Source organism: Schistocerca piceifrons, chromosome 2, assembly GCF_021461385.2.
Source record: "Schistocerca piceifrons isolate TAMUIC-IGC-003096 chromosome 2, iqSchPice1.1, whole genome shotgun sequence".
In the NCBI taxonomy this organism is placed as follows: domain Eukaryota; kingdom Metazoa; phylum Arthropoda; class Insecta; order Orthoptera; family Acrididae; genus Schistocerca; species Schistocerca piceifrons.
In genome coordinates this window covers 1,023,790,941-1,023,804,032 of record NC_060139.1, presented here as the reverse complement: position 1 = coordinate 1,023,804,032, position 13,092 = coordinate 1,023,790,941, and the positions used below count along the sequence as shown (strand labels likewise).

At 40.8% G+C, this 13,092-nt stretch overlaps 1 protein-coding gene across 2 annotated transcripts in view; it reads left to right on the top strand.

The window, feature by feature from the left end:
- The window catches only part of LOC124776437 (dyslexia-associated protein KIAA0319-like protein), a 154,083-nt gene that overhangs the window by 118,312 nt on the left and 22,679 nt on the right, over positions 1-13,092 (top strand). For both annotated transcript variants that reach the window (XM_047251436.1, XM_047251435.1), the window contains exons 11-15: positions 784-895; positions 1,073-1,221; positions 1,610-1,800; positions 1,889-1,988; positions 11,541-11,855. In XM_047251436.1, the coding sequence (XP_047107392.1) occupies positions 784-895; positions 1,073-1,221; positions 1,610-1,800; positions 1,889-1,988; positions 11,541-11,855 (867 nt within the window). The remainder of the gene's footprint in view (positions 1-783; positions 896-1,072; positions 1,222-1,609; positions 1,801-1,888; positions 1,989-11,540; positions 11,856-13,092) is intronic.

Here is a 13,092-nt window from a genome sequence, read left to right as displayed (position 1 = left end):
CTACCTGGATGATGTGTTTTGTGTGCAAGGTCAGTAGGTTAATTATAAGAGAGGAAAGTTTGAGAGAGGAATTTGGTGTCCCAGCAGATAAATTCCAAACTAATCAGTCCTTAGTCCCTTCCCTCATTATTCTTGATCTACTCCTTGCCTCTGTCAGCCAACACTTCAGTCTCAGTGTGAAATGCTTTGCTGTCCAGGCCCTGTATATATAAGCACACTCTGTTTCCACTCGCTTTCCTTTTGAAACCTTCCTTGTCATCAGCCAGTGCAGTCCTTCCCCACACTAACACTCCAACCTCTCAGCTCTCGGACAGCACCTCTCCCATGCCCAACTAAAGTTTCAGAAAAGCTCTTTCATTGTCGCACTAACAAACTTCAATCTTGTCCATAACTTCTTCACCTTTGAGAGCCAAGCCCACGTACCTGTGAGTACAAACCACCAGTGGACAAGGCAGTGAGGATCAGGATGGCATTGTCCTATCGCAATCTTCTCATAGGCCACATTAGACGAGGCATTTCTCAACTCCTCAAAGAATAGGACCTGGTTACTCACATATGCCTTTAAACATCTCTTTTGCAAATTACTTTCCTCAAAAATATGGCAAGTGAAAATTACTATGGAGCTGCTTTTTGTGTGAGAAAAGATGTGAAGAGAGTAATAAAGCACCTCTGTCTCTTGACCATATATTTGATTTGAAACATTCAGTCTTTCATTTGTTGCCAGTATGCTAGTGATGAAATAGTAGTAAGTGTAAGTATTAATGTTTTACGTTTTCTTTTCAGCAAATGCTGGTTCTGATCAGGTGGTTTCTTTACCTCAGACTTGGGTTACACTAGATGGAACACAGAGTAACGATGATATTAAAATTGTATCCTGGTCATGGGAGCAAATTCGGTAACATATTTGAGATTTAATTTACTGTATTCATACTTAAAGTAACTTCTGCTAATTTTAGACTCAAAATCCTCTAAAAGTCAAATGCTGTCACAGTAGTGTTCTGCTCTCATAATTTAGTAACTGTGTTTTAAGTTATAGTAGGACTGATAACTATTGCTTCATTTTGGTTCACAGAGGTCCATCAAAGGCATTGTTCTCATCACAGAATTCTTCTTGCACTAATGCTACTGAGCTTACAAAAGGGGAATATGAATTTCAGCTAACTGTTACAGATGAAAATGGCAATAAAGCCTTGGACTCTGTACAAGTCACTGTAACACAGAGTAAGTGTTTACTTCTATTGCATCTTCCAAGCTACAAGGCTGTGGGCAATACATATAACTATTCTCATCTGTGAAGGGACATTTTCAGAGGTGACAACTTGACAGCTGCATGGAAAACATCTTAAAATTTGGTGCCTGTTCTGCTTTCAGCGCTTTTGTCAGGGTATCATTCCTGAAAATGTACTCCCCGGATAGATGTGACATTTTGGTGAACAGTTTTGTGCACCAACCTCAGTCGCTCACCTCAGAAGTTTTAACAGAAGGGACTACTTCTGTTTTCATTGTATTTGAATTCTTTTCTTATTGTTTAAATGTTTTTCATTTAATCTGATATGAAGTGAACATTTTCTTTTTTATTGTTGTTTGAGCCAGACTGTATCATTTCCAGATAAAAATGCTTCTCCAAAAGCTAATGGTGGAGGAGACCAAACTGTTATTCTACCTGTAAGTGTGGTTATTGTGAATGGTTCACAGTCAAGTGATGATCTTGGAATTGTGAAATGGCTTTGGACTAGAGAAGACAGTAGCTTAGCCTTAGGCAAAGTCCTTGGAGACTCGGACAAACATCCAGTTCTTATGGTGATTGTGTTTTACTACTCTATTGTCTCGTGACTTCCATTACATCAGAGAGCAAGTAAGGTTTATGTATTTATTTTCCTTTTTTTAGTTGATTGATGTTGTTCCTGGACGGTACGTCTTCCGGTTGAAGGTTGAAGATGAGCAAGGTGCTTCTGATGAGGACACTGTATCGATCATTGTGAAAGCAGGTAATGTTCTAGCATTAACAAACACTAGTATTTATTTGGGTATGGATGTGATGTAAAATGTTAAGCTATACAGGGTGTTACAAAAAGGTACGGCCAAACTTTCAGGAAACATTCCTCACACACAAAGAAAGAAAATATGTTATGTGGACATGTGTCCAGAAACGCTTACTTTCCATGTTAGGGCTCATTTTATTACTTCTCTTCAAATCACATTAATCATGGAATGGAAACACACAGCAACAGAATGTACCAGTGTGACTTCAAACACTTTGTTACAGGAAATGTTCAAAATGTCCTCCGTTAGCGAGGATACAAGCATCCACCCTCCGTCGCATGGAATCCCTGATGCGCTGATGCAGCCCTGGAGAATGGCGTATTGTATCAGAGCCGTCCACAATACGAGCACGAAGGGTCTCTACATTTGGTACCGGGGTTGCGTAGACAAGAGCTTTCAAATGCCCCCATAAATGAAAATCAAGAGGGTTGAGGTCAGGAGAGCGTGGAGGCCATGGAATTGGTCCGCCTCTACCAATCCATCGGTCACCGAATCTGTTGTTGAGAAGCGTACGAACACTTCGACTGAAATGTGCAGGAGCTCCATCGTGCAAGAACCACATGTTGTGTCGTACTTGTAAAGGCACATGTTCTAGCAGCACAGGTAGAGTATCCCGTATGAAATCATGATAACGTGCTCCATTGAGCGTAGGTGGAAGAACATGGGGCCCAATCAAGACATCACCAACAATGCCTGCCCAAACGTTCACAGAAAATCTGTGTTGATGACGTGATTGCACAATTGCGTGCGGATTCTCGTCAGCCCACACATGTGGCGGTGAATCGAGGAAGTACAGTACATACTGACGAAAATAAAATGAGCTCTAACATGGAAATTAAGCGTTTCCAGACACATGTCCACATAACATCTTTTCTTTATTTGTGTGTGAGGAATGTTTCCTGAAAGTTTGGCCATACCTTTTTGTAACACCCTGTATACAATAACAGGCCCAATTTAAGCATAAAAATGCTTGAAATATGTTTCCTGTAAAATTTATTATAGATTACACTGAAAATTAGTGTAACTGTTTGAAAACTTCCCAAGTGTACTTAAGCTGATATTGGCCATGGAAAAGTTCATTTGTCTGTTCCTCAGGGCTTCCATTGCATTGTGCAGAGTCCCATATGAGCTGTGATTATAAGTACCACACCTTTTGAAGTGTATGACATGGATTGGATAAATAAAAAATCTTCTCATTAACCAGAGGCAGGAGAACACACATGTAAAGGTAATGAAATCTTGAAGCTTTTGGAGGCAGTGGCTCCTCTTCCTCCTAGCTGAAGGATTGAAAGGGAAGAAAGAGGGGTGAAGGAAAAGGATTGATGAGGTTTAGGAAATGGGGAGAGTTCAGAAAAGTCGTCCAGAACCCAAAGTCCAGGGAGGTTTACTGGACGTTATGAGAAACAAAGAGAAGGAAAGACTGATTTACGAGGATTAGGGAAAGACTGGACCATCATCTACAGGTTGAACGAAAACCCATTTCACTGGCATTTTCATCCACAATGGGGGACAGGACTACCTACCACACAAGTGTACCCATGATATGGTACATCACACCAGCCCCCATTTTTCAACAACAGATGAAATTATTCCCAAGGACAGTTAAATATTGCATCTGAAATATGTAGGTAACTTGCTAGTTGGTTGGTGTTCTAAGAGGCCACCTATACATATCTCTCAATTATTGTTCAAAATGGAAACTTAACATACAGCTCCAACTTACATAATTACATATTCAGAAGCAATAATGTCATTAAATAATTTATTTAAAAAAAAGTCAAGTGAAAAAACCGACAAGACACAGGAGTCCTAGCCAGCTGCCTGCAGGTACCTAGGACTCCTGCCACGGGTTATCTCTGTACAGGTACATTTTTTAAGTTATCAGCAAACGAGGGTAGGTGGCACTGCCAGTGTTGCAGGTGTTAGAGGGACCCTTTGCCGTTTTATTTATGCATGTGTCAGTGTCACACCCCTCTGTGATCACACCACACGAGGACTTGAAACAGGAGGGCTGAAAAAGCATAAACACCCTTTATTGCTTCAGATAGTGTTCAAATTTCCCCATTTGTTTTTGAAAGGCTCCTAGTGTTTCTCCCTGCACATGAGAACAAAAATTGTTGTTGCACTGCCTCTAAGGGAGTGTGATCATTTTTATTGGGATTGTTGGCCCACAGTGTCCTTAGAGAAGGGTTGAAGCATCCTTGGAGTGTCAGCAGTGTCAAAGATTGTCAGAAATTCCATCCTGTTGTTCATCACCTCGAAATGTGTGGGAGATAGCATCTCAAGGAAAGGGGTGGTTTCCTTGACGCCCCTTACACTACTCCCTGAGCCCATTTCATGTCAATTCTGTGTGACGGCATGTCTAAAATGTTTTTGTCAACCACTCATAAGAAAAGCGCATGATTTTAACATGGGCAACACAGTTCCTCCATCATGGAGGAGTCAAAAGAAGGGGCAAAATGGGATAAGAGGAGGAGTGCTGACCTTCCCATAATGTGACACATCCATGGTGGAAATGAGTAAATTTGTTGTGAAATTTGGTGCCAGTGTAACATCATTAACTCACCTTACACCTCACATGTGGCCTTTTCTTCCACATCTGTCAAGATCTCATTTTTTGAAGTGTCACCGAGCGTAAGGGTGATATTGCAGGACACCATGCATTTCCACCATTACAGAAGAAGGTTGTAGGTACCTTAGAGCTGAATTTCAAACTTCTGCATCACAACAGGAAACAATTACTTGGTTGCGTAAAAGTGATATTTTTATTGAATTGTGCAGTGTAGTTTATACTGAGTATATAAATATTTCTACTTGATTTAGTTGCCACGTAACCTTTGATAGTCATTGTTGTTACAACTACTTCGTGGTCACTGATACTGATGTTTGTGAGGACATCCTCCAAAATGCCAGATCTGTTTGTTGCCATTAGATCCAAAATATTTCCATCATAAGTGGAATTATGAACTGTGTTGTAGGCAGTTTTCAGGGAAGGCATTTTGTAATGTTTAGCAGGATATCTTGCCACACCCACCAATAACAGTACTGTAACTATCCAAATTGATTGTTAGATGATGTAAGTCTCCTCTGATGAGTACTGTATGATTAGGAAACTTACATACCAGTAAACTGAGGTTTTTATCTAATTTTTCTGTAAAATCAGTAGATGAGTTTGATGGTCAGTAGAAGGATTCAATTATAAATTTATGCTCAGCTCTCAGACTGAATCTTGCCCAAAAAATCTCACATGCAATTTCAATTCCTCTCTTGGTGGATTTTAGTTTCTTGTCTAATGCTTAAGATGCACCACTTCGTTTTCCTAGAAGCTTATCCTTTTGATTTACACTAAATTTTTTCCCAAAACTCTCACGGCCGTCAATTTAAACTTTTAACCAGTTTTCTGTACCTAGACATTTGAGAGCTTCATTGTTTTTTAGGTGCGCTTTAAACTTTGGCACTTTATTGTGAATGCTTTGGTAGTTAACCATCTGGATTGTAATACTCTCTCCAAGGGGGAGGGGGAGGGCAGGGGAGCATCTTATACTGATACTTGTGGCTCTCTTGTGGCTATTGTTATATGGACTCAATGGAGAGATGCGTAATCTAAGAAACACTTGTCACACGGTCAGATACATAAATAGCAGCCTCTGATGTGTAGTGCACACCTGACCCATTTAGTGGAACCATACAGTTTAAGTCCTCTAACACAAGTCTAAGAAGTTGCTGCCTAACTTGTCACAGAAATTTCGCAGTCTCTGGTTCTAGCCTTCCACTCAGCTCAGAACCAGGGGGCCTCAAATCATTGCTACAGATTGTGATCTTTATTGAAACTTCATCATTAAGATCTATTCTGATCACAAAAGCTCACAAGAGATTAATATCATGCAGGAGAGCCAGCTGGTGCAGAGGTATACTGTTCAAAATATTTAGGCGTCGATATCATTACTAGGCTTAACTTCAAATACCAAATCCTTTAAATCTTGAAAAGCCATAGCTCAGGAACATTTGTTGTCTGGATAATCTCCAAATTTGTAGACATCAGTGTCTCAAAATCTGCTTACTTTGACTACCTCTGTTGACTGATGTGGTATAGAAGCACCTTCTGAGGCAATTCACTGCTATTGAAAAAAGTCTTCATCATTCAGAAGAAGATTGTCTGAGTTGTGTGTGGAGTGCCTCATATCATAATCTTTTTAAGCTAGTAGGGATATTAACCATTATCTCACAATATATCTTTTCAATCATGAAATTGATGCTTCACAATTCTTCTTAGTATGAAATGAATGAGTCATACCACCATCATAACACAAGAAGGAAATGTGACATAGGCTGTGACCTGAAGAATATGTCTCTACATTCCTATGAGGTAATAATCAATTATTTTGAAAGTAATCTAAAGGTGGTTTCCTTAAAAAAAGTTTCTATTTTGTAGAGGTGCCAAGTGGAGACACCTCTACATTGTCAGGATGATGTTGTGGAACCTGTAGAGCATCTTTCGGCACTAATGAAACATGATTAACTACAGTAACATCTATTCATTCAGCTGTACATTCTGTGTTTTTTCGTCAGCTGCAGACAATACCTTATGCCAGTGACATGTTGGAATTCCACCGATTTCTGTTGTTGGCTCTGCTGGCCGGTTGCAGAGGCCATAACATCAGTAATTTAGCCCAAGTGTTGCAGGCTGCCCACTGGCAGTGTGCAAGTGAAGCTATAACATGAGTACATGTGCCTCACTCTGTTAGTGTGTCCTCAAACCATTTCCAGAAGATGACAATGATCCATCAGGATGTACTGTGCTGTCAGAAGTAGTGTAGCCGACTGATCCTGGCTCCACCATACAGATATGCTCTGGCAACCAGAAATGCCTGCATCAATGATTAGGAACAGAGGCACTAGATGGCCCTCTCACCCAGTGGTGATGTTGATCTTAGTGCAATAAGCACTGTGAGATGAATGTGTGGTATGTGGTAGGCGGCAACCAGTGCAAAGTCACACGAGTGGCAGGACATGGTTACTTGAATGTTGTCATTTCAGGAAAAGCAAGCAGCATGTTCATGAGAAGTGCTGCAACATCTAACACCTGGCTGTCAGTACACCGCAATGATCATCGAATCGAGTGCTGTTGGTATGAACGCCATCGGTCCTAATGACCAACTGAATTTAGACCTGGAGAACTGTGATATTTATGGAGATGGGCAGGAGGTTATGACGTGAGGCTCTGTTCGTTATAACTGAATATTGCCCACTTCATTACTGGTGATCATCAGCCCTCTTTTTGCTGTGTCTGCTTAACAATTTAGTACAGGCTATTAATTGCACTGTCAAGTCTCTGAAAGGTGTTACTCCATCCGAGGTAGTGCTTGTTGCTTCATGTAATAAGAAATAACAAGTATGTCACTGTCTCAGTCTCTCAGCTGACATTTTGCTGAATGTGTAACATGTGCCTGGCAATTCGTGCCAATGTAGCAACATGTGCTCATGTATGCAAGTGACTTCCAGTGTTGACTGTTTCTTTTTATTGTACAGTTATGTCACCACCTCTGCCTCGTGTTGCCCGCAGCTGTGGTAGTAAAAACTCAAGATAAATTTTAATTTCTTCCCCTTTTGTACTCTGTGGCATAACAATTCTCCACATGAATTCTTTGACTAAGACAGGCTAATTCCCATATCTTTCTGTGTTTTCTCATTTAAATATGTCTCACTGCTTTAATTACAACTAATAAAAGACATTATTTGTGTTCTGAAGTCATGAAAATGGTCTTTGTACCTTACACTCTGCATTTAGATGTTATCTGAAATTTGTATTTCTACCTCTACAGTGATTGTTAATTAGTATTTATTGATTTTGTTTTATTCTTAATTTGTATTTTTGATATCTGTAGGTGATTGTTAGTGACATGAACATAATAATTAATTAAATTTTGACTTGTTCCACATCCGCACGCTACATGCAGTAATGGATCTATGGAAAATGTATCACAATAAAAAAATAACTGCTAATTTCAGAAGAGACCTCTGATATTATGATTTAATATTTCAAACTTGAAAGGTTATGTTACTCCTCTGATGAAATTTCACCTGGTATGAAATACTGCTTGTAGTGCATAAAGTAGGGGATGAGGATTTAGAGAAAAAAAGAGAACTTATTCACTTAATTTGCTCTTGATGTTAATCAAGAAACATGCATTTTCTTCTCTGGAAAAGAAAATGAGAAATTTATAATTCTGATCAGTTTTTGTTTGTAAATGCTACAAAACCTGTTCAAATGCATCAAAATGTTCAAAGTATTATGTAATGCTCATTTCATGCAAAAATTCATTTTTCTCTTTAACCACAGAGGAGAATAAAATATTCTCCCAACATATTTCATAACACCTGTAGTTAATGCAGTAATGAAAACATAATAAGAATGCAGTGAGCGCTACTTCATCAAGTGCATTAGCCGTATGTGGCCAGAGTCTGAAACTAAGGGTACACAGGAAGGTAACATATTATGTAGGTCAACAATTCTTATAAACAGAATAACTATTTGTCATTTGTATAGAAGCATAATAAATATGTTGACACTATTTGTAGAAGTTATGAAATCACAAATTCATTCTTCCTCTAATACAACAGAAGAAAGTTCGAAGCACAGATCTATTTGGTGATAGTGCTGCTGGCACTTCTATGCTTGCTTGGTATTTTAGTGATATAACCATTTTTATCTGCATTTACATCAATTTGTAAACTGGAGAAATGCTAGCAGGTATATTTTCGTGTTTCTGGCTAGGCTGCATGTTCCTTTTTAGGCTCAGTATTTTGATTATGTGATCAGTCTTCACACAGGGATGCCAGTTGTTAAAATGCTGTGGATAAAATATAACCTACCTGATCGGGTGCTTAAATATATAGTTCCGTCGATTATATGCCAGTTTTTTCACAAGAGGTGGTACCCCTCCACGCCCACATCAGCATGATGGCCAACTGAAAAGGTCTACTACCATCTCTGCACAAGGGTTATTTTTCACGAAAGTGAGGTGTCACAGGATGTGGGTACTGTGATGTTTGCATACATATGGTTAAGGTTAACCATTAATATGCACTCTCTCAAGAGAGATTGGGTTGAAAGTCGAACAAAGGGTAGTGATTTGAAGGGCAGAGGAAAAAAAGTGCCAAGGCAAGAGCCAAGGGAAAAAACATCTGTGATGGTTAGGTCAGGTGGTAAGAGCAGTAGCGGGTGTCTTGCTGCCTGCGACAGGTCATGCAAGGGTAGGCTTTGTTAGTAGTGGGTATCATGCATATCGACACCTTTGATGTTGAGTGGTGCTGTTACTCAGTGGCTGCCGCTGGGTGCCGGTGTTGGTCTCTTGGTCAGCATCAGAAAACCTGTAACAGTTAGGTTCATCATCGTTTTGTGTCCGATAGGTCATATATCAGATGCACCGTGTTGGGTGATGTTGGTGATTTGTTTGTGCCTAAGTGGGTGAGCTCGTCGGTTCCCTGCTGTAGCCTGTTGTTCGGCTTAATAGCAGCTGGTATTTCCAGTCAGCATTGCTGATACGCAGCGGCTTGCCGACGTTTGTCACTTGTTGGTGTGTGTTCGCTTGCCATAGGTGGTTATGCCCTAGCTAGCAGTGTCTTTGGCCACTTATGCTTCCACTTTTGGTTGTGATCATAGTTTCCCAGAGAAAGGATGAAAGGACTGTTCGAGTGTCTCAAGTTCCTGTGGCGTGTTTTTTGAGTACTTCAATGAGGGTTTCAAGACGGTGTTAATTGTGAAGATCCATGCTGTATGTGTAGTGTGGAGCATTGCTAATGATCTGTAGCACTTTGTTCTGTATGATCTGCAGGCAGCGCAGTCATGTAGGAGATGCATACCCCCAGACGGGACCTGCATACATCATCAGTGGTCTAATCAGTGTCATTTATATGGACCTCAACACCCTCCTATTCAGTGTGCTTTCCCTGTTGAGTATTGGGTACAATTGTTTGAGCCTTGCGTGCACTCTGTTGGCAACGTATTGATGTGGTACCCCCATGTAAGTTTCCGGTCCAGCCAGACACCGAGATATCTGACTTTCTCTCGGAAACGCATTGGGCATGTAAGTAGTGTTATCTGTCTACTGTGTTGATGTGTAAGCAGTAGTTTCGGTCTGCGTGTAAACAGAACTGCTTTGCACTTGTTGACACTTACTTTAATACACCATCGTTCCAACCAAGGCTCAGCAGTTCTGAGTGCCGTCTGTATACGTGAATTAATGTTTGACGGTTTCCAATCCTGCGCAAGGATGGCTGCGTCATCCGCGTAGATGGCTAATGTCATGTTTTGTGTTGCTGGGAAGTCGTTAATCTACAGGTTGAACAAGATGGGCCCTCTTATGCTTCCCTGGGGTACTCCAGCTAGGATACCGTGTTGTGTTGATTGTTTGCCCTGCACATCTGTGTTGAAACATCTGTTCATGAGATATGAGTGTACGAGACGTACAAGCCCGTCTGGGAAACCAGCTTCGCTTAATTTGTGTATGAGGCCATTGTGTCAAAGACGGTCGAAAGCTTTTTCGATGTCCAGGAACACAGCCCCTGTGGATTTGTTCATGTTGTAGCCATGTGTTATATGTTAGACTACGCAGAGGAGTTGTTGTATTGTTGAGTGGTGATTCCTAAAGCCGAATTGCTCCAATCTTAGGGTGTCATTGGCAATGCAGTGCTTAGTGATTCGTTTTAATATTTCCCTCTCAACAATTTTGCTGAGCGAGCACAGCAGACTGATGGGTCAGTAATTTTGTGGGAGGGAGTGGTCTTTCCCTGGCTTACTGAATATCAGGAACTTAGCCACCTTCCAAAAGTCAGGGAAGTGTTGGTGTTTTAGGATGGCACTCGTTATGTGTGTAAAGTATTTTATGGCTCTATCCGTGAACTCCTGGTGGAGGACACAGTTTTGAATGCCATCAAGCCCAGGGGCTTTCCTAGCATTGGTATGCTTGATAGCCTATCTAATTTCATTGCGTGTGGGCTGAGCTGCTAGTCATGTAACCTTCTGGTGCGTTTCACCTGGGAATACTGGATCTGAAGGAGCCATATGCCAGTTATCATCAGAAACCTTATTACTTCACACTCTGCAAACCTGCTGCATTACACAATTTTTTGTCACATTTACAAACACTTAAAGGTGCAGTATAAATTATATGTAAGTAATAGGATACTCACAGCAGAGTATGATTGGCAGAAGATGTATAGGCATACACAATAAAGAGCGATAGAAGTGTTTGAACCTTACACAGGCATGTCTGTCAGATGCAAAAACTGCATGAGAGTTCATTGTCAGTAAAGCACAATTGATATAGGATGTAATTCCATTAGTTTATAGTTATTCCTTCTTAATGTCGATGTTGCCATGCCATGAATAGTACTGAATTTGGTAAATTTGTTCTGTGAATGCTTTTGTAATTCTTACAAAGAAATGAGAAGGAAGATGGAAATTCATTACAGTAATTAAATGTGTATTTTTGCAGATCCTCACTTGTTGCACCTGGTAGAACTAACACTCAATGTTGAGGGCAGAAGATTGACAGTAGCACAGCAGGTCGCATTAGAGCGGAAGCTCAGTTTGCTCTTACATCAAGAGGCAGTTATTCACGTACGCGAGCTGCGTGAAGAGGACCACACAGGTCGAGCAGTGATCACTTTTTATGTAGAAGAACATGGGGCTGCTGTTGAAGGGCCTTCTGTTGTCCAAAGATTGCGTACCCGCTTGCGCCAAGATGCAGGTCTTCTAGAGCTCTCTGTTGCTGACATCCGGACTGCTGTGTGTCAGAATAACTGTTCAGGTAAGGGCTTGAAATAGAGTTCTGGTGTAACAGAAGGTTTCTTTGATATGATGCCTCTGGTGGAAGCTTGGTCAAAAATTGAAAAACTTTCGGCCTAGGTTTGTAGCTTATTTGTATGTAAATACTGAATATCTCTGTTAAGTCTGAACATTATAAATGATAATAATTAGTCCTTATTGTGCATCATTTGGATACAAAATTGGTTTTGTTGGTTCGTGTATGATTTTTATTTTATTTCTTGTGTCAGAAGCATTCATACATCAAAGAGCTACAGGCCACAGAGGGTGCATTGCCCAAAGCACTCTCTGATGTGCTGGCCCTCATGTGCCACTCCTGAAGTCTTGCTTGTGTAGGTGATTCTGCAAGTGACTTGGTTGTCCTCAGAAAGTTCTGCCAAGACTTAAGTCTTGGTTGTATTGGCTGGTGTCTGGGAAGGAGGTGGGCTGCAAATATTGTGGATTTGGTGTTCTCTTTCCTGGCTGCCAAAAGCCTTCATGTATCTGAGTGTGCTACTCCAGCAAGGCATTCAAGCTTCTTCAGAGGTGTGGGCCGGAGGCAGCCTGTGATGATGCGACATGTTTCAATAAGAGCTGCATCCACATTTTAGAGCGGGAATACTGATACCACCATGGGCATGCATGTTTTCCCATGGAGTAGCACAAGGCCAATGCGGATGGTTTTACTGTTTTTGGCTGTAACCCCCAAGTTGTTCCTGTGATTGTCTATACCACATTGTCTCTTGTGTGTGCTTTCTGCTTTGTATTTATGAAGTGTTTCTTATGGGTCAGTACTTGGTCCAAAGAGAGACTTCAAGATATTTAGGGGCCATGCAGCATTCCAGAAGAATTCATTCCCTGGTAAACTAGTCTTCTAGAAGCCTTCTTGTTCCTCAGATGGAATGCACACACCTGCGTCTTAGAAGGATGTAGCTTCCACCAGTTTGTCTTGTAGTAGATAGAGAGTAAGTCAAGGGCCTTTGACAGCTGTAGCTCGATTCTTTCAAAATATTTTCCTTGAGCTTTGATGGTATGACCATCTGCGTAAATGGAGCTTTGAATTTTTTCCAGTGGGGGCTGGTCATTTGTATAGATGCTGAAAAATGGCCTTCCTTGGAACAGCCCATTTTTCCTCCTCCACCTGCTTCTTTGTCCTAGAAACTCTACAAAGAAACTTCAGTTCTTGAAAAGATTCCTGATGGTCTGGGCGTAAATATAGTCTTTTGTGATGATGTAGATCT